The sequence below is a fragment of the Bubalus bubalis genome, chromosome 3 (assembly GCF_019923935.1).
Source record: "Bubalus bubalis isolate 160015118507 breed Murrah chromosome 3, NDDB_SH_1, whole genome shotgun sequence".
Lineage (NCBI taxonomy): Eukaryota > Metazoa > Chordata > Mammalia > Artiodactyla > Bovidae > Bubalus > Bubalus bubalis.
In genome coordinates, this window is record NC_059159.1 from 14,386,476 (window position 1) to 14,407,983 (window position 21,508).

Here is a 21,508-nt window from a genome sequence, read left to right on the forward strand (position 1 = left end):
AGAGAAGACTATCAACCTTTTTTCTACCCCAATATACTAGAGAAATACATCTTCACAGTGGCAGTAACTAAACGAGTGATTCCAGGAGGTATGTGGGTGAAATCTCCTACTTCAGATCTACCCGTCTGCATATTCTCATCCCACTTCTCACTTTTTCCTATTTCTATGTTCACCAAACAACATTCTAACAACGTTAGTCAATATTCAAATGGGCTAGGCGCAGTACTAAACCACTTATGTGTATCTATTAACCCGTCCTACAACCGTGAAAGAATTTCCGATGGAGAAAACTGCAGCTTAGAAAGGTTCAGTCATACAGTGAGGGTGGAAATTTAGTCATACAGTGGGCAGCAGCACTAAGTCCACAGTTTGCCTTCAAATTCCTCGTTCTTCAGTGGTAAACGATCATGCCAGCTCAGAACAAACTGCCCTATACCTGACTTGGCTAGTAATAAATGTTTCCTGTTATTAATTGGCATTTTGAGATTCTGCTCAGCTCCAGGTAATACTGCTGTATAAGTCTGGACCTGCAAAGTTGAGAACCAGACTTCAGAAAACATTCTCCAACTCCATGTGAGCAACTCCCTCCTAGCAGTGCTAAGCTCACCAAAGCCTCCTGACCTCCTCTGGAAGATTCCCCACTCAGCATTTCATTTTTTACCAGCCTCACATATAAGTATCTCTCAGTTCTGTCCTCCTCTCCATCCCCATTATCATCCCCTGCTACCTGTAATCAAGTACTATGTCATAAAAACTGCTGTCTCTAAAACGTTTCGAATCAGTCTCCTACAGGTAGTTTTCTTCCTCTTACTTTTGCTGCTAAAATGACTAGAAAACCATAGAGCATTGAAATACCTATGGCAGCCTTGAATTAGGTCAGGTTTTTTTGCATGTCATTCACTCCCTCCCAATTCTCTTACAACGCTTTTTATTGTAGATACTTATGGCACTCTCCCTAACTTGAGTATAGGTTTATTTGAGAGCAATAAATATGGCACGCAGCTTTGACTCTTCCCAGCGTTCCTAGGTTGATATTTAACATATTAATACATTACACACTCTATTTCTTTTTATTTTAATTTCAAAAAACTTTACAGTATAGGGTGTCCTTCAAACTTTCCTTTTAGGCCTTTTCTCTATATGCTTTTAAATCTTTTCAGCAACAAGGATAAAAGATAGAAAACTATCTCTAAAGAATTTAAGATTAATTTCAGATGTTAAAATCATGGCGTAAGTATCAGCATTAACAATGTGAGAATTAGAAATCATGAGCCTGCCTCCATTTTTTGTCTTCATTTGTAGTAGAATTTATATAAATTGCTATGGCTGCTAAAACCTTTGTTTTGGATAACTTCACAACAGTAAACCTATTCTGAGTCATATATTATTCACTGTATATGTTATAACGTTGCTGTTGTTCACTCAGCTGTGTCCGACTCTTTGTGATCGCATGGACTACAGCACGCCAGGCTTGCCTGTCTTTCACCATTTCCTGGAGCTAGTTCAAACTCATGTCCATTGAGTCAGTGATGCCATCCAACCACCTCATCCTCTGTTGTCCCCTTTTCCTCCTGCCTTCAATCCTTCCCAGCATCAGGGGCTTTTCAAATGAACTGGCTCTTCGTATCAGGTGGCCAAAGTACTGGAGCTTCAGCTTCAGTCCTTCCAATGAACATTCAGGGCTGATTTCCTTTAGGATTGACTGGTTTGATCTCCTTGCAGTCCAAGGGACTCACAGGAGTCTTCTCCAGCACCACAGTTCAAAAGCATCAATCCTTTAGCGCTCAGCCTTCTTTATCCAACTCCCACATCCATACATGACTGCTGGAAAAACCACGGCTTTGACTACATGGACCTTTGTTGGCAAAGTAATATCTCAGCTTTTTAATATGCTGTCTAGGTTGGTCATAACTTTTCTTCCAAGGAGCAAGCGTCTTTTAATTTCATGGCTATAGTCACCACCTGCAGTGATTTTGGAACCCAAGAAAATAAAGTCTGTCAATGTTTCCATTGTTTCCCCATCTATCTGCCATAAAGTGATGGCACAGGATGCCATGATCTTCATTTTTTTGAATGTTGAGTTTCAGGCCAGCTTCTTCACTCTCCTCTCTCACTTTCATCAAGAGGCTCTTTAGTTCCTCTTCACTTTCTGCCATAAGGGTGGTGTCATCTGCACATCTGAGGTTATTGATATTTCTCCTGGCAGTCTTGATTTCAGCTTGTGCTTCATCCAGCCTGGCATTTCACATGATGTATTCTGCATATAAATTATATAAGCAGGGTGACAATATACAGCCTGATGCACTCCTTTTCCAATCTGGAACCAGTCCATTGTTCCATGTCTAGTTCTAACTGTTGCTTCTTGACCTGCATACAGTTTTCTCAGGAGGTAGGAGAAACCTGTATGCACTTTTGTATTATTTATTGATCAATCCAAATTGGTAAGACATAGGTCCTTTTTTTTTCATTGATAAGTAACAGTGCATGAAAACCTCTAAGCACTTCTTTTTTAAAAAATTTATTTTGTATTATCTGGCTGCATTAGGTCTTAGTTGTGGAACCTGGGATTTTCAATCTTCAGTGCAGCCTGTGGGATCTAATTCCCTGACCAGGGATCAAACCCAGGCCCCTGTATTGGGAGTACAGAGTCTTAGCCACTTAACTACCAAGGAAGTCCCTAACTTTCTTCTGTACTATTTCTTCAGGATAAATCCCTACAAATGGGATTTATGGAGTCAAAGATTATTAATAACTCCTATACACTAGTGATACAGTTTAAATATAACCAGAACACTTTTGGAAAATATTAATAATACAGCAATAAAAAAACATAAAATCAAAATTTCACACAACAAACTGTTACAATTTGGGGAACTGAATTACTTGAAGAGTAAAATAAAAAATATTCAAGCTGTCACAAACCTAGGTATAAGCTGAAGACAGAAACATACCAACTCTTTCTGTTGATGCCTTGGCAATATCCAAATTTGTGCAAAAATGGCAGTTCTGACATGGGAATGACTGAGTAAGGAATTTCATGTAATAATAGGACAATAAGCAATTTTAACTAGATTTAGCTTCCTAGTATATATTAGCTTTAAAGTAATTTATAAGCAATACCCAAGTTGACAAAGGATGTGATGATTAGATGAGTTTCAACCACTTCAACAGTGAGAACTGAAACTTAATTTACAATTAAATTAGTCAGATACAGTGTATTAGTGATTCTAATTCCTAAGGAGAAAATAGGCAAAAAGATAAAAGATAAAAAGGGAGATAACAGAATATAAATCAAGCCAAATTTTATTCTTAAACTTACTTTTCTCATGAGATGTTTCACTGACGTGTTCTGTAAGATACTCCAGCAACCCATCAAATATTTCTAGAAGATTCTTAATAGATTCTTTATCTCCTTTCACTATATTTTCTCCTGAACACAGAATACAGAGCTATTAAAAAAAATTAACCAAGAAATTGAAAGCCTCATGATTTTGAAATGGATATACCAGTGTAAAAATATTGTTCACGACACAGGATTATAAATTAACCCAAAAGAAAAAATGACAGTGTAAATATCAAAAATATCAATTTCCTGATACTTGATTATATTTGAAAAATGTAGTCCTGAACATTATGGGTGATAATTCATTGGCACAGTCCTTTATTTATGAAGAAGGAAATTAAGTGAACTTCATCCTATAAGATTTATACTAAAGTATAAAACAACTAAGCTGAATTTTATTAGCCTGGTGAATATGGAATGATGGTGGTATGCCTTGTTCTGAAGACAACAGCAGTAGAGAATATAAAACAAAAGCAAACTTAAGATACCTTCATCAGGAATTCCTAATTTTTAAAATTTGTTACCTCCTATTCACTTACTACACGTTATACAATTTTTTAATTAAAAACTGAGCCGGTCCCCTGCATATAAAACTCCTTTTAATCTCACCTTACCCCCAACTCTCCAGCCTTACCTTCCATTATACCAACGTAATACCTAGAAACTAACATTTAAACTAACTTTAAAGTCTCCAGCACAGTACCTGGCTCAAACAGATTTTAAATAAATGTTCAGTTGAAATGCTGACAAGAAACGGGCTGCAAAAGCATGAAAACTTGACGTGTTTAATGTCACCTAAAATGGACTCTGAGCAACCTGAGGTGTGGATGGAACTTAAAACTCCTGACACACTTGGGCTGTCCTTTGGGAGATTAGATTTGACATGAATTCAAACAAGTATGGGAGTGGAAATTTGATATTTGAGATAATCCAGTCATTCATAACCTTAGTCATGATGCAGAAAAAAAAATCCAAAAAACTAAACCAGGAATTTGATGTTTTACAACACTCCAGTAAAGACAGTCAATGTTTAATAGTTTTTTTCCTGTTTAAAACAACTGAACAGATATCTTAAGCCCTATGTTTTGTTTTGTTTTGAAGCCCTATGTTTTCTGGCTTAACAAGATACACAAGCATACCCCAAGGACATATCCAAGACTTGTGGTTTCCAGGATGGGGAACATACTCTGCCAACCCAGCAACAAGACTGCCCGCCAGAATGCAGTGCTTCAGCGTGTAGGAGAAACTACTTTAAACAGCACACAAGGAGTAAAAAGCTGCTTTGCAGTCTACTGGAGGAGGTAAGCAGTTTTGCAACTTTCTGTGGGGTGGGTATGAGTTGTTAGAGGCAACTCCACACACCAGAAGTTCTATAAGCAGACACAATCTTGGTATATGGTATGTTTATACAGTAAATACAAATACCAAAAATTGCCCATTTGGCAGAGAAAGCCATTTCCAAAGAACAGGGAAGTCCCAGCATTATCCCTCAAAATGAATTTTCCCCAAACTAATTTACCACATTTACTCACCTTGAACTACACTAAAAAACTTAAAGACGGTATTTCTGTAAAATTTTGCTCTTATTACTACCAAAATAAGATATAAATGTCCCATCCGGACTAAGATGTATCTCTTTTAATGACTGTCAAAGAATGAAACAGTATACACTTTCTCTTAGTGATTCAGGTATAGTTTTAAGACTCCAAAATTTCCTCTGTTCATTAGCTTGAAATAATTTACTTAAATAACCCTCATTTTCTATCTACCAAAACAGAGATTTACAAATGAATTTGTTATGTTTGGCTTTTGAATATAAGTATGGATACTGTTTTGGAAAAAGGCTGAAAAACAATTAACAGTTTTATTTATTCCGAACAGGTTAATACATTCATATGGTTCAAAATTTAAAAAGTACAAAAGGTATAAAATGAAAAATCTCATCCCACCCTTGTCCAGTTTATCTCATCGGAGGCAATCAGAATTAAGTTGCTTACATGTACTTCTAGAGAGTCCTTCTGCATTCAATCAACTGCGTATAACTTCTGAATTTGTTTTTACAAATAATAGCATATTCTGCAAATCAACATTATAACTACATCATATTTTTCTCATATAATATATATTAGAGATCATTTCATGAATATGGAACATTGTATTGATATATAAAGAGCATTATCGATTATCTTTTATAGCTGCAGAGTAGTTCCCTATAAGGAACTATAGTAATTTATTTAACCTGTCCCTATTAATGGACACTCAGGTGTTTCTAATTTTCAGTTACTACAAACAAACAGAATGGTAGCTATAAAGTAATAACAACAACAACAAAACACAATTCAAATTACCAGCCAGGATTCTGAGACCTATCCCAAACTCAATGTACAACTCTCCTGGAAAAGCTTTAAAGGATGTTGTCTTAACTATACCAGTGAATTGTCTTGGTTCAGTCTTGCTGTTTGGTCTATTTCACAACCTTACTCATTTGGTAAAACAAGGCCGAGTTCTAGCCAACAAAATATTTTAGTAAAATGCAAAATTATCTGATGATTAAGTACATACCAACCTGTTATGTGAGACAGGCTGACCTGTAGGTAATCCAAAGCCAGCGAATCAATCACTGCTTGCACATTGTGAGCATCATCCTCTTGATTCCTGGGAATAGCTATGAGATCTGTGGAGAAAAAACTATGTAATTTTGCATCCTATGCAAATCCAAGTTTTCATCTACCTGTCTCTGACCAGGCCTCTGAGCTCTGCCCAAACAGAGTGGGCTATAACATACAGATAAACAGAGCCTGAATTCCACAAAGTGGAATCTTTATTGGTTGAATAGTCAATCAACATATATACGGAGAAGGAAATGGCAACCAACTTCAGTATTCTTGCCTGGAGAATTCCATGGGGTCACAAAGAGTCGGACACAACTGGACGACTAAAACACACACACACACACAACACATATATGAACATGCTCCATAATAAGTGCCATGCTAAAGAAAGCTAAATAGATCCATAAATTCAAGGAGATGCTAATACTCGAACGAGAGAGAGAACCCGTGAGTTGGGACTTTAACCCATAACATCAGGCTGCTTTCCATAAGAGGGAAAAAACCCATAACAGGTATGAAAGGAGGATTCATATATGTGCTGTTAAAGCAAGCTACTGGGAATTACTAGCATAAAGGCTTTTAAGATCAGTATAGATCAGAGCAGAAAGATTTTAATGACAACTTAAATATGGAATTTCTCCTCTTGTATTGAGGAAGATAAGTGTCTTGGGGAAGGATGAAATAAGTATTTTAAAAGACTGATTCAATAACTACATGCCCAAATGGCAACCCACTCCAGTACTCTTGCCTGGAAAATCCCATGGTAGACTATAGCCCATGGGGTCGCAAAAAGTCAGACACGACTGAGTGGCTTCACTTCACTTTTGTACTCTAAAAAGATTAGTATCAAAGATACCAGCTGGAGGGTGTCCCATTATTCCAGGAAGTGATGAGGGCACTGACTCATAACAATGGAGGGAAGAGAGATTGTACAGAGCTTTAGTGCTTAATGGTTATAAACAATATAAACATACAGAAGTACCAGAGCAATCTATGGATAAGGACTCTGAGATAGTCAACCAGGAACACAGCACAAACAACAATTCTTATCCATAATACTGGTTAAATACCAAGACTCAACAAGTCTTCAAATTCCATTCAATTTTAGAACCCATGCTTCCCTCATGCCTCACTGCCCACAATGTGGGCGACCAGGGTTTGATCCCTGGGTTGGGAAGACCCCCTGGAGAAGGAAATGGCAACCCACTCCAGTATTCTTGCCTGGAGAATCCCATGGACAGAGGAGCCTGGTAGGTTACAGTCCATGGGGTTGCAAAGAGTCGGACACGACTGAGCGACTTCACTTTCTTTCCTTCACTTTCTTAGAACCCATGCAGGTACATTTATAGAGAAGGTGTGACTTTCACACAACATTATGAATGATTAAACAGTTGATGACCAAGGCAGTTACTACAGGTGGGTCTCCTAAGATATTCATTAAGGCAATGAATGCTATTATTTAGATAAAAAGAAGATAAAAGAGAAATCTCAAGACTTTATATATAAAGATCTAACTAAAAAGCACTAGAAACGTCTGGCTTAAGATAAAGACACTATTACTCCTGCTTTTAAGTATTCTTACCTGGTACCTTTTCTCCCAAAATGGATTGATAAAGAGCAATAAAAACATTAGCATCACAGTCTTCTAGTTCTCGAATCCTCAGGTGTATGTGACATTTCAAAAGAAGATTATTGGCAACAGTTATCCACTCTGTTGGGAAAGGAAGGAAAAGATTAGTCTAATACTAGAAAAAGTCAAACACATTTCTTTAAAAAATAACCTCCACAAACACAGACACTAAATTCAATAGAAGATAAGGAATCTGATAGTCAGAGAATTTCGAAGACCCTCCTAGGTGGGTTTTTTCAATTTAAAAAAATTGGGGGGGGGGCTACACCCTACAGTATAAGGGATTTTAAATCCCTTAACAAGGATCAAACCTGCATCCTCTACACTGGAAGGTGGAGCCCTAACCACTGGACTGGGCATGATTTTTGAAAAGCTGTATTTAATTTCTTGGGATGACTTCCAAAAAGCTGTAATTTCAATTTAGTCAAAACTATGATGCAAATTCAATTTGCACTGCTGCAACCTAAAATCTTAAGTTGCTTACCATAGATCTCATTTTACTAACCATAGGTAGATGTTTTTTCAACACATTTACAAGTAAACAGGAGGTCACAAACAAGACAGTTTGTTAATGATAATCTCAGGCTACTAGAAACTAATTAATGGATGGTGCTTCAAATTCCCCATAGAATTAGTCATGTTTTTAACCCAATTATCTTGTGCAAGTTGGAATTTCTCTGCTGCCCAAATAGGTGGTGATTAACCTAGCCTGTGGAGAACTAGAGTAATGGCACCAACACTACTGCATGTTAGTTCTATTTTTAATTATACTTGACGTATATGAAGAGAGACCTGGGAAATTCATAAAAACGCCTTTAAATTCAGAGCTGCTGCTGCTGCTGCTGCTGCTGCTAAGTCGCTTCAGTCGTGTCCGACTCTGTGCGACCCCATAGACGGCAGCCCACCAAGCTCCCCTATCCCTGGGATTCTCCAGGCAAGAACGCTGGACTGGGTTGCCATTTCCTTCTCCAATGTATGAAAGTGAAAAAATCAAGTGAAGTCGCTCAGTCGTGTCCGACTCCTAGCGACCCCAAGGACTACAGCCCTCCAGGCCCCTCCGTCCATGGGGATTTTCCAGGCAAGAGTTCTGGAGTGGGTTGCCATTGCCTTCTCCAAATTCAGAGCTAGCATATTACTAACCCTATCGAAGTTTCCTGTGTACCATCCCTCCGTTGGGATTAGCCAAATTATTTCAAGGGCTTCTCAACCAAAGGTAATTTAGCAAACCTGAAACACTTGTTCTCTGAAATAATCGGCGATTAAGGGGCAAGTTCTTTTATTGTGCACGTAATCTTCAGTATGTTCTAGAAATAAACATGTGTATGTGTGGGAATGTCAAGGCACCTTAACTCCCTCTCCCAGTGACCATTACATACAGCAGACCAAACCATGACAACTGGTTTGAACGCTGTCTTGGAAAAAAAGATGAAAGCGTCCTAGACAACCCAATCAACTCGCTTTTCAAAAACTGCGCTACAGAAAACCGGTAACCGTTGAAAGCACCGAAGCGGGAAAATCCACCACTATTCTGCTTTGGGATGACAACAATAGATTTTTAGAGTGCTAATACTCAGTCTCAGGCCCCGCAATGCAGGAGCAGAGGGCACACTCCCCAGAAAATACCAGTCTAGGGAAAGACACTTTCTGATCATTTACAGCCAACATGCTCGCGTGCTGCGGGCCTCGCCGCAGGGCCCTTGTCTCCCCGCCCCAAAACAGGCTCGACAACTTCGAATGCGCCAGGGAGCGGGGCTAAGAAGCCCCAGCCAGAGAACCCGCCAACTACGACCGGGTTGTCTCACGAGCCCCTCCGGCAACCCAGAGCCACCCGAAGCCTCAAGATAAGATGGGGAGGGGCGTTCGGGACTTGGACTGAAAGGGGACTTGAGCCCACACACAAACGGGACTCCAGGCAGAGACTCACCAGCCTCTGAGCCGGCCATGTCGCGGAGGCAAGTTGCCTCCGGACTCCTAGCCGGGCGCGCGCGGGACGGCGTCCTGAAAGGGCCGCACAGCGCAGACCCAGCGCTGACAGGAGAGGAAGCAAACGAAAGTGCCGGGAAGGGATGCGGGGGAAGAGGGAGGGACGTTAAAACGGCTTCTCGCTGCTGATTGGTCACCGCGGGGAGTACTTCCTTTGGCAGCACGTGCCGAGGTGGCGGTTTGCGAGCTCTAGATACCATTTTTCACCAGCCAGATCCCGCTCAGGGGTCCTGGGGTGGGTGGGTTTGACAGTTCGGGTCACCCAACAGCCCCGGCCAATTTCCCGGGGGCATTAGCACGGCACTTCCGGTGAGATATTTCGTCTTGTACTCCTCCGCCGACGCCAACTGGGGAAGTAGTGCGTCCCGCTCACTCGGCGGGCGGGGCAGCCACGTGACAATGTCGGGCTCCGCCTTCCTGTCGCCCCTAGTAATGGGCGTAAAGGCTCTTTGGAGACGTAAACATCTTCAAGGGGACCGAGTGGGTTGACCTGGGCTGGATATTTTATTGTCTGGGCTAGACCTGGAAAAGGGCGCAGTGGTCTCCCTGAAGTGTGAAAAACCAGAAAAAGGTGAAGTCAAGAGAGTGCAGGCTGAGGCATCCCAGTGGAGGACCGCGGCGGGGGGGCGGGGGGGGCCCGGGGGCGGGTCCCATCCTTGAAAGGGGCGAAAAATTGGCAAAGGGGGGAGGGGCGAGAAAATGGCGGATCCCGGAACGCCGGCAGGCGTTAATACCTCTGCGCAAGGGCGGAGTGATTAGGTCATAGAGCGGCTCCCAGCATTCTCTGCGGCGGAGGAGGCGGGCCAGGCTATAAAACCGGCTGCCGGGACGCGGCCGGCACCTCATTCATTTCCACCGGTCTCTTGTTGGGCAGCCTTGGCTTCTGTCATCGTCGTCCCTTCGCCGCTGCCGCCCCCGCAAGGCTTTACCGTCGCCGGAGCCACCTCCAGCGACTCGTCGCACCCGATTCTCTCCGCTTCGCTTCCCGTCAACCGCAACCATTGACGCCATGTCGGGTTATTCGAGTGACCGAGACCGTGGCCGGGATCGAGGGTGAGTGTGGGAGCCGACCTGTCAGGCCGGGCGGGTGGGGGATGGGAGACCGATGAGGGTTGCGGGGGTGGGGTGGCGGGGGGAACTCGGCTTTTAAAGGCTATTCTTGGGCCTCCGCCATCGAAAAGGGCTTGCGCCATTTTGATATTTGTTCAAACCTGGAGTTTTCATGTTAACGGTCCTCAAGATTCCTTTTTGTTTGGGAGGGGGTATCGGGACCTTGATGATTTGGCAATTGTTCGGAGAATTTCGAGCACATTTTTCGAGGGGAGGAAAGCGCAGCGCTTCGAGGCAAAGTTGCCGCTATTAGATGTAAGCTTACAGGAGTTTTACAGAATCTGGGGTTCTGTGGGTGCCGAGGGGGCCGCCTCCGAAGCCGTTAATACGGCGATGGTTGGAGGGTGGCCGGCGCCGCGGGAATCGGCCATGTGGCCGAGCCGTGGGTACAAAATGCCGGCGGCGGACATGGCGGCGGCGCCTTTGTTACCCCGCCCGGCGGAGGAGCTCAAAATGGCAGCGTCGAGAAAATGTGGCGCAGAGAGAAATGCGAGACAAAGGGGGAAGCGCCGCCCCAGCGGGAACGCCGCCCGAAGGACTCCGCCCGGGCCGGGACTCCTCCCCCGGTAGTCTCCAGCTCCTCCTCCTCATTTTCCTTTCGTTATATAATTTTGCTACCTTGGTAGGAAGCCGTTTTGAGGGATCCTTCAACTCGATTGGCTTGCCTAACTGCCCCCGAGACCATCCTTCGTGTTCTGCACTCACTGCCTGTGTTGTTCCGCTACCTATTAAAACCAGAGCTCTTTGGTTCAGGACAGCTGCTAAGTGACATCTGTGTTAAGCTTCTGCTTTATTGGCTTTTTTAGGCATTTAATTCTTTTGCTCGTGGGAAAGAGTAGTATCTACCAGCTGTTGTCTGTCCTTGTATCTGAACTCCTAGAGCTTGGCCAGCCAGTTTCCGACCTAGTAAATCCTGGGCTGTTGATTTGTTTTCAATGGCGTGTGTACTTCCTATAACGGGAAATGAGGGAGATGTGGTACTAACTGTGGCTTTTGAAAGAATGACCGTCACTGATAACAGCACTTCCACCTCCAGAGTCTTTCATTGAGTTTTAGCATGTGCACAGGGATGGTAAAATAAGTCGGTACATGTTTGAAAATGCAATTTATTTTTCTCTAATTTTAGGTTTGGTGCTCCTCGATTTGGAGGTAGTAGGGCAGGGCCCTTATCTGGAAAGAAGTTTGGAAACCCTGGAGAGAAACTGGTTAAAAAGAAGTGGAATCTTGATGAGCTGCCTAAGTTTGAGAAGAATTTTTATCAAGAACACCCCGATTTGGCTAGACGTACAGCAGTGAGTAATTTCATATGGTTTCTTCAGGCTGTAACTCAGTGACTTTTAAGTTTGACTAGAAATGTCTTGCAAACTTAAAGGAATGTTAATGTAGATAATTATTAACTTAGGGGTGTATTGGTCGTGTGTTTAGTTAGGGGGAGTCATTATGAGATAAACTGAATTTTTATGATTTCTTTTGTAGCAAGAGGTAGAGACATACAGAAGAAGCAAGGAAATTACAGTTAGAGGTCATAACTGCCCGAAGCCAGTCCTGAATTTTTATGAGGCAAACTTCCCTGGTAAGTGCTAGTTTTCCCCACCTTTTAAAAAAAATTCCTTTCTCTTGGCATTATTGATGTTTATTTAATTCTTAACATTACAGCAAATGTCATGGATGTGATTGCAAGGCAGAACTTCACTGAACCCACAGCTATTCAAGCTCAGGGATGGCCAGTTGCTCTAAGTGGATTGGATATGGTTGGGGTAGCACAAACTGGATCTGGGAAGACTTTGTCTGTAAGTTTGGGAGAACTTTTGAGTTATGTAACAGGTCCTGAAGAAAATGGGTTGGGAGTTAAAAGAAACCAGAAGTGTTTTTAATGTGACTTCATTTGTTTGCTTTTCTCTTGTATAGTATTTGCTGCCTGCCATTGTCCACATCAATCATCAGCCATTCCTAGAGAGAGGTGATGGGCCTATTGTAAGTGTACATTGTATTCTCTTAACTTTGTTAAAAGCATAGAGATTTGTAGAATATACAGCAAAATAAAATTGTGGTTTTATATATAGAGTTAGGTTTTTCAGTGTAGCAAGGGACAAAGCTGTTTTGGGTATTGCCAATGTAAATTATCTACCCGTGTAGCAATAGTAAATTAGCACTTTAAAACTAGAATTCAGGACTCTCCTTAAGGTGTTCCCCTTTCTCTTTCCTTAGTGCTTGGTGCTGGCACCTACTCGGGAACTGGCCCAACAGGTACAGCAAGTAGCTGCTGAATACTGTAGAGCATGTCGCTTGAAGTCTACTTGCATTTATGGTGGTGCTCCCAAGGGACCACAAATACGTGATTTGGAGAGAGGTATGTAACCAAAAAGGTTTTATTTGGCACTGATTATGCAGAAAGTTCTGGATGTTGTGGTAACATTTGTGTGTTTAATTAAAGGTGTGGAAATCTGTATTGCAACACCTGGAAGACTGATAGACTTTTTAGAATGTGGGAAAACCAATCTAAGAAGAACCACCTACCTTGTCCTTGATGAAGCAGATAGAATGCTTGATATGGGATTTGAACCCCAAATAAGGAAGATTGTGGACCAGATCAGAGTGAGTGTCCTTTTAAATGTTGTCATGTCTTCAAACTAAGCTGTAAATTTGCTTGAAATACAATGACTTTTTTTTTTTTTTTTTTTAAATCTAAAAATCTGTAGCCTGATAGGCAAACCTTAATGTGGAGTGCTACTTGGCCAAAAGAAGTAAGACAGCTTGCTGAAGATTTCCTGAAAGACTATATTCATATAAACATTGGTGCACTAGAACTGAGTGCAAATCACAACATTCTTCAGATTGTGGATGTGTGTCATGACGTAGAAAAGGATGAAAAGTAAGTGACTAACTCTGAAAACAACTCTACAAGTTGAGTCACTGTTTCACAAGTTATCTTAAGAGTGACTTTCAGTTGGGTGGAATCTAAATGCTAATTTGAAATCTCATGCTGATAATGGTTTCGCTTCCTTCAGGTAATTTGCTATCACTATTTTTTATATTATTATTAACAGAAAGAGTATTGTCTTGTGGTTTAAGGGTAAAGGGTAGAATGGTTAAAAAGGTTAAGCAGGTGTTCTCTTGTAGCCCTGTGAGTAAAAGTTGGTGTTCTGCTCATAACCATGAACTTTTTAAAAAATTGAGAATATTTTTTTTTCAAGGCTTATTCGTCTAATGGAAGAGATCATGAGTGAAAAGGAGAACAAAACCATTGTTTTTGTTGAAACCAAAAGAAGATGTGATGAACTCACTAGAAAAATGAGGAGAGATGGGTATGTGTGGTTGTCCTCCACTAAAGCAGATATTTATTGGAGCTGAGTTCAAGAGAAGGGGCAAAGTTTAATCAGGGTTGATAGCTCAGAGTTTCAAAGATGGAAATGATCTGGTAGTATACATGTATAGGAAAGACTGTGTATACCTTGATTCAGATGGAGTTAAAAGGGTTTGTGACCAAAACTGTTAAAAGCACATGGTTAAAATCTATAAGGATTTAAATGCCAGTCTCTTAATGTAACTTTTCTTTAATTTAGGTGGCCTGCCATGGGTATCCATGGTGACAAGAGTCAACAGGAACGTGACTGGGTTCTAAATGGTAAGTATTTTTAGTGCGGGGTCCCACTCCCACCCCCCAAAGACTTAGAATACCATTCATACTGATGGCTATATATGTGCTTTCTTTTGCAGAATTCAAACATGGAAAGGCTCCTATTCTGATTGCTACTGATGTGGCCTCCAGAGGGCTAGGTTAGTACAAACTCGAATTCATGGCTTGGTTTCCCAGAAGATACCCATATAATTTTTTTAAAGAAAGTTTATTGCTTTCTTTAACCTCTGCATTTTTTCTAAGTTTTTTTCATATAAAGGTGCAGTCTTTGTGGCAAGGCCTAGGCATGACAATCGGAGGACTCGAGGGGGATGGAGGACTAGTGATCGGCTGGCTGCTTCCAGTCGATTAGAGAGGTGAAAAGCTGAAAGTGTGCCAGTAATCTTCAAAAGGCAGAACATACCACCTCTGCCCCGTAAACTGTTCTCTCCGGGGGAAAAAAATGGAAGTTATCCTCACAGTTCACTGCCGTGGTATTTCTTCTGTCCCATGCTTTGCATGACTGCCATGGTACAGCATTGTTTCAAACTGTTTACTGTGATCTGTGGGTCTTTGAGTTTCAGTGAGTTTGCTGAAATGTCGAAGAAATATTTCCAAACTTCAATGTTCAATGAAATTTTTGTTCAAGTTTGAAATGGAGAGAGCAGCTTTAAAAGGTACTAAAAGCCTTTTACAAATTGGTGAGTACTGGCACATAAGATCTAGAGCAGGAGCAACTTCTCACACGTAGTCAGTGGGAAAAAAAGCAGTGCTTTGAAAGTTCCTCCCTCACCTACACAGTAGTCGTCATGTCGAGACCTGCCAGAGAGAGACACATTCTCAAGTGAATCCTGGCTTCTTGGAAGCGCTTGCCTAGACGAGACACAGTGCATAAAAACAACTTTTGGGGGACAGGTATGTTTTTCTTGCAGCTGCGGTTGTAAGGTCTTGGCAAGACAAGCAGTGTGGCCAGAATTTTGAACTTCTGATAAGTGTGTAACGCAAAGGACCGTGTACATTTTTGTTGAAAGGTCCTCAAAATGAGAGCACACGAGGAGGTTGCTGTGAACTTTTAAGTGGCCCTACTGCGCAGAAGCATTCAGATGTCACTTGATGATCTGTAAGGGGACTTGCTAATTTGGGACTGTTAGGAAATACACACGTCCTTTTGACACGCTCCATCATTGGGTGGGTAATAAGGTATACAGATGACGTGTGCTTTTTGTTTTTCTTCTTCCCCCCCTTCAACCTCAATGGTATTCCTACAGGGAATGGATAACCATTTTAACTGTATTTTTTGCAGCCCATACCTTCTTGGGAATACAATTGTCTAACTTTTTATTTTTGGTCTGGCTGTTGTGGTGTGCAAAACCCTGTACATTGCTATTTTGCCACACTGCAACACCTTACAGATGTGGAAGATGTGAAATTTGTCATCAATTATGACTACCCTAACTCCTCAGAGGATTATATTCATCGAATTGGAAGAACTGCTCGCAGTACCAAAACAGGCACAGCATACACTTTCTTTACACCTAATAACATAAAGCAAGTGAGCGACCTTATCTCTGTGCTTCGGGAAGCTAATCAAGCAATTAATCCTAAGTTGCTTCAGTTGGTCGAAGACAGAGGTTCAGGTAAGACCAACCTTTGGTAAGTGGGTGTGGGGTCACATGATTATTTACAAGTCCATTTGGATGGGATTGGTGGGTGAGGGCAGAAAGAAGTTGAGAAAATACTTCTCAAATTGAGCTACCAAATTCTTTTCTGTGTTAGTAATGATTGGTTCCATCGAAATAACCGGTTGGCAATTTTTTTTTCTTGACAGGTCGTTCCAGGGGTAGAGGAGGCATGAAGGATGACCGGCGGGACAGATACTCTGCGGGCAAAAGGGGTGGATTTAATACATTTAGAGACAGGGAAAACTATGACCGCGGTTACTCTAGTCTGCTTAAGAGAGATTTTGGGGCAAAAACTCAGAATGGTGTTTACAGTGCTGCAAATTACACCAATGGGAGCTTTGGAAGTAATTTTGTGTCTGCTGGTATACAGACCAGTTTTAGGACTGGTAATCCAACAGGGACTTACCAGAACGGTTATGATAGCACTCAGCAATATGGAAGTAACGTTCCAAATATGCACAATGGTATGAACCAACAGGCATATGCATATCCTGCTACTGCAGCTGCGCCTATGATTGGTTATCCGATGCCAACAGGATATTCTCAATAAGACTTTAGAAGTATATGTAAATGTCTGTTTTTCATAATTGCTCTTTATATTGTGTGTTATCAGACAAGATAGTTATTTAAGAAACATGGGAAATGCAGAAATGACTGCAGTGCAGCAGTAATTATGGTGCACTTTTTCGCTATTTAAGTTGGATATTTCTCTACATTCCTGAAACAATTTTTAGGGTTTTTTTGTACTAGAAAATGCAGGCAGTGTTTTCACAAAAGTAAATGTACAGTGATTTGAAATACAATAAATGAAGGCAATGCATGGCCTTCCAATAAAAAATATTTGAAGACTGAATTAAGTGGAAATGGTACTTTATTTTACATATATAATGTCATGTAAAACTTTGCTTAGATGGTCTTTTTTTCTTTTTTTATCATAAAACTAAAATTGACTGCTCCTTTCTATAATTTCATTTTGGGAAGTGGGGAGATCAGAAGGCCCTTCTTAAAGTGATCTATTCCTATTGTAAGGATTAAAATGCAGTTGATTTAGGTTGATCAGCAGTTCTAGGCTAAATTGCATAAAGGCTTTTGGTGCCTCCCCAAATCAGGTGAGTCATTTAAATAGTCTTAGAATGGTGAAAGGAGATACTAAAACAGGAAACAAGTGTATAGCCCCACCCTTAACTTAGATTGCTTAGTGAGAACATGGATGACTTTGTTCCTTTTGCAAATTTGTAATTTGGGAAGTCTTCAAATAACTTTTCAAGAGATTATATTTGTGCTCTGGGCTGTACTGTTAATTACTGAGGCTGAAAGACTTCCACCCTTGAAGATGGTTGGCCACAAGCTAAGATTGAATTCATGTCCTGTGTTCTCCTGCCAGGGGTAGTACAGAAAGGCTAGTCTTCATAGGCCTCCTGGGGCTCTTAACTAGTCAAATTAGGAGTCATGAATGGCCAGTAATTGAGGGAACTCTAGAGGACTTCAAAATGTAAAATAGGATGAAAGAAATCCTCAAATTTAATGGGTTAACCTAGAGGAAGCCACATTGCCCAAACCACAGTGACTGATACAGATCCTTTTGTTGGGTCAACATGGGTTTATTGCTGAAAAGATCTGGTGGGTAGCTTTAACTGTGTCTCAACAACCTTAATACTTCATTTGAATGTCTTACGTTTGCAAGGAGAGGGTAGGATTTTATGAGACTTCATTTTAAACTATGGTTATTGAGGCTTTAATTGGTGTTAATGCCTTAGCTCAAAAATGTAAAACTAGAATTTTCCAGGGATAAGACAAGGAATGGTATTTTTAGGACTGACATTGAAAACTGATGGACCCTTTAGTAATTTAACAGTTTTCAATAGCATGATTAGTCATTCATTATGACTCTTAAAAGGAGCTTTTGGGGGTAGGTTGGAGTATTTATTACATATTACTGTTTAATGTCTAAGGTGGGCCTTTTAATTTGTAAACACTGGAATGATTGTGGGGCTGTGGAAAACAAACTATTTACCTTTTAAGTAAATTTTAAAAGACAGTCCACTTTTTAGCATGTGTGTTGTGTCCAGCCTGTGGTTGTCTTAATAAATGTGATTTTTCTCCCCATTCTCTCTTTTATTTATTTGCGTTGTAGGCCTCGTGTGTGTTTTCTGGGAATGGAAAACACGTTAATACTGCCCAGCCTCACTGTTAATACAATTGCTTTTCATATATACTGATTTACTGACTTTTTAACAGACCTACGTGTTCTTGCATGGAACAATTTTCTGAACCTGTCACACATTAACGTGATGAATTTTCACTGTTCCTGTGTTCTCTTAACTCAGTTGCTAGACTATCCTCTTCATAAACTGCCTTTTCCTGGTATTCTAGTAGAATACAGTAGTTTGTTCTTCACCTGGGTTAGTCTTAGCCACTTACGGGAAAGTCTGAAGTAGAACTATAATGCGTTTTGAAATAAACCGTTTTCTTTAATCTGGGTTGTACCACTATCAGGGCTGATATTTTTTAAGTGGAAGGGTCTTAAGGGCCCTCTGGTAGAACAACTTTAGTGTATACCAGTGCTTGGTTGTCTGGTGCCGCCTTATTAACCTGGAGAGTTAATATTACTGGGCCATTCTCAGCAGTTTTTGAAGTGTTTTCAGGTGATGGGTACAGGTGGCCAAGGGCTTACTTTTTAATATATGTAAAGGGACTATACTTGATCGTCACAACGTCCCATTCGCGTACTTCCAGAAGAGGACAGGGAGGATGGCGACAGCATTTTTAGTATAGATGCACAAGAGGCCTGGTCTTGTTAACATTCAGGACTACACCCTTTTTTTAAAAAAGGAACTAAGGTTTGTTTTCGGTAACACTACGTTGAGAATGCAAATTACCATTTAAATAAGGTGTATGTAAACGGAAATGTGCACAACACCTGGCAAAAGCAAATGGGAAAGTAAAGCTGATTCTACTGGGAACAGCGGGATAGTAAAAAGCAGATGGCAATGATCTTTCGGTGCTGAGACCGGATTAAAAGAGCAGCAGTCTGAAAGATCTAGACCTTGAGACAAGAAGAGGAATCCTGTATTCACCTGGACGAAAGGGACGGGGCGGCGGCGGCCGGAACGCAGTGACGTACTTCCGTGGGAGGGACCGGTCTCAGCTCACGCTCACTTCCGTCGCGCCTGCGCAACTGGACCCCCGGGCTCGCACTGTTGTGGCGGTTTTTTGGGATCTGCCAGTTAGTAGGAGACCGCTCTTTAACACCCGAGGGCGATGCGCTCTGCTCCAGCCATCAGAGCCTGCCAGAGAGTCTGCCGGTGCCTGTTGTCTGGGTTTGGGGGTCAAGTAGATGGGAGGCAGCCGGAGCAGTTGTCGAAAGGGACAGGCTCCTTCGTAGGGCCCGTGAGGTCGCAAGCGGAGCTACTCCGAAACGAGCCGAGAGAGGCCCCCGAGTCTGGTGAGGGGAGTGATGCGCTGGTAGAGATCTGTCGGAAGAGACGTTTCCTCAGTGGCACCAAGCAGCAGCTTAGCCGAGATTCTCTTCTAAACGGATGCCACCCCGGCCTTGGCCCCTTGGGCATAGAGTTGCGGAAGAACCTGGCGGCCGAATGGTGGTCCTCGGTGGTGGTGTTCAGGGAGCAGGTCTTCCCGGTAGACGCCCTCCATCGTGAACCAGGTCCTTCGCTGCCCGTGGACAATGGCTTCAGGTTAGTTTCTGCAGAAACACTGCGCGAAATCTTGCAAGACAAAGAGCTGAGTAAGGAACAGCTAGTAGCATTTCTTGAGAACTTACTAAACACTTCTGGGAAACTACGGGAGAACCTTCTTCACGGTATGCTTCACGATTTCATGCTTCAAAATAGGTGGGGTGGACAGGCAATCTCGCTCGATTTCACGAATTGCAACTGGCCCTTTAGTCACGTGGAAAGGAAATTACCTGGATCTGTCTTCTTGACGTAGTTGGGTTTATTGACAGTCTTGCTACCTTGGAGACAACTGGTTCATGGGATCGTTATTGTTTCTTAAAAGAATCTGGTTCAAGGATCTAGTAAAGCTGTCAGTTTCCCAAGGCAACCGTAGTATTTTGGAGTTCAATTGAGTAGTCCTAGAATTAGGACCTAAGTTAAATCACGTGTTTGAATAGTTGGTTCACTGTTACTAAAATACTAACAAGTATTTCCACAGTTACTCTTTTAAAAAAACACACACACACACACACACAAAAGACTTAGCAAGAGCTCGTTTTGGGCCTTCCCCTGGTGGTCCAGTGGTTAAGACTCCAAGCTTCCAGTGCAAGGGTGTGGCTTTGATCCCGGGTCAGGGAACTAAGATCCCATATGCCGCATAGCCAAATTAAAAAAAAAAAAAAAAAGAGCTCGTTTTTCCAGAGTAACAAGAAAATGCCCTCCCTCAGTTTTTCGTATTGATCTACATAATCTGTTGTTTGAAGAGCCCTTCAGGTAATTTTTGAATTGGCAGAATAATAGGACTGATCAAGTTTTATAAGTGATTCTTGAGTGAATACACAGAACTTTGTAGGGCACAGTATACCTTTAAAGTTAAATAGTACATGATAGTAGAGATTCTGGGGGAGGAAATTAGATTTTTTTTTTTTTAAGCATCTCATCTTTGCAACATGTTCTCCTTGCCATTTTTTTTTTTTTTAAATTAAGTGGTACTAGGAAGTAATTTTGGAGAAGGCGATGGCACCCCACTCCAGTACTTTTGCCTGGAAAATCCCATGGACGGAGGAGCCTGGTAGGCTGCAGTCCATGGGGCTGCGAAGAGTCAGACACGACTGAGCAACTTCCCTTTCACTTTTCATTTCATGCATTGGAGAAGGAAATGGCAAGCCACTCCAGTGTTCTTGCCTGGAGAATCCCAGAGATGGGGGAGCCTGGTGGGCTGCCATCTATGGGGTCACACAGAGTCGGACACGACTGAAGTGACTTAGCAACAGGAAGTAATTTGGAGAAGGCAGTGGCCACCCACTCCAGTACTCTTGCCTGGAGAATCCCATGGACAGAGGAGCCTGGTAGGCTGCAGTCCATGGGGGTCGCAAAGAGTCGGACACGACTGAGCGACTTCTTTCACTTCTCACTTTCATGCATTGGAGAAGGAAATGGCAACCCACTCCAGGATTCTTGCCTGGAGAATCCCAGGAACTGGGGAGCCTGGTGGGCTGCCGTCTATGGGGTCGCACGGAGTCGGACAGGACTGAAGCGACTTAGCAGTAGCAGGAAGTAATTTGAAATAACCAATGTCCATGGTCTGTGAAAATTAGTACTTATATTGTAACCTTTTAAAGATTTCCTTAATAAGGCAAACTTAAACTGTGGAGTAAATGTAACCATTTTGATTTGAACTACTTTAATTATTCATGATGGTTTTCCTTTGGGGAAGTTAAATCACTTTTCATTACCATGTTCCAAAACAAATCGATTTTTTATTTCCTATGAGAAAATGAAACATAGCTGTCTTAGATTCATGAAAGTATTTACTGATGAGCCAGACATTCTCTTCCCTTTAAGAAACTTAAATCCA

General features: G+C 41.8%; 2 protein-coding genes across 5 annotated transcripts in view; one reads left to right on the plus strand and one right to left on the minus strand.

Moving 5' to 3' along the window:
• Nucleotides 1-10,115, minus strand: part of CEP95 (centrosomal protein 95) — a 37,432-nt gene extending 27,317 nt beyond the window's left edge. For 2 of the 4 annotated variants that reach the window (XM_044938758.2, XM_006049444.4), the window contains exons 1-4: nucleotides 9,510-10,104; nucleotides 7,538-7,666; nucleotides 5,910-6,017; nucleotides 3,320-3,430 (exon numbers count right to left, since the gene is read on the minus strand). In XM_044938758.2, the coding sequence (XP_044794693.2) occupies nucleotides 3,320-3,430; nucleotides 5,910-6,017; nucleotides 7,538-7,666; nucleotides 9,510-9,768 (607 nt within the window). In that variant the 5' untranslated portion in view covers nucleotides 9,769-10,104. Of the gene's footprint in view, nucleotides 1-3,319; nucleotides 3,431-5,909; nucleotides 6,018-7,537; nucleotides 7,667-9,509 lie in introns of all 4 variants that reach the window. The other 2 variants (XM_006049443.4, XR_326749.4) reach the window with 2 other exon arrangements.
• A 298-nt stretch (nucleotides 10,116-10,413) lies between these two features.
• The window catches only part of DDX5 (DEAD-box helicase 5), a gene marked incomplete in the record, with an annotated part of 18,294 nt that continues 7,199 nt past the window's right edge, over nucleotides 10,414-21,508 (plus strand). The window contains 13 exon segments of the mRNA XM_006049441.4: nucleotides 10,414-10,621; nucleotides 11,805-11,970; nucleotides 12,155-12,251; nucleotides 12,335-12,468; nucleotides 12,587-12,652; nucleotides 12,887-13,028; nucleotides 13,113-13,273; nucleotides 13,378-13,550; nucleotides 13,873-13,983; nucleotides 14,242-14,303; nucleotides 14,396-14,455; nucleotides 15,707-15,931; nucleotides 16,123-19,796. Coding sequence (XP_006049503.1) covers nucleotides 10,578-10,621; nucleotides 11,805-11,970; nucleotides 12,155-12,251; nucleotides 12,335-12,468; nucleotides 12,587-12,652; nucleotides 12,887-13,028; nucleotides 13,113-13,273; nucleotides 13,378-13,550; nucleotides 13,873-13,983; nucleotides 14,242-14,303; nucleotides 14,396-14,455; nucleotides 15,707-15,931; nucleotides 16,123-16,526 — 1,845 coding nt within the window.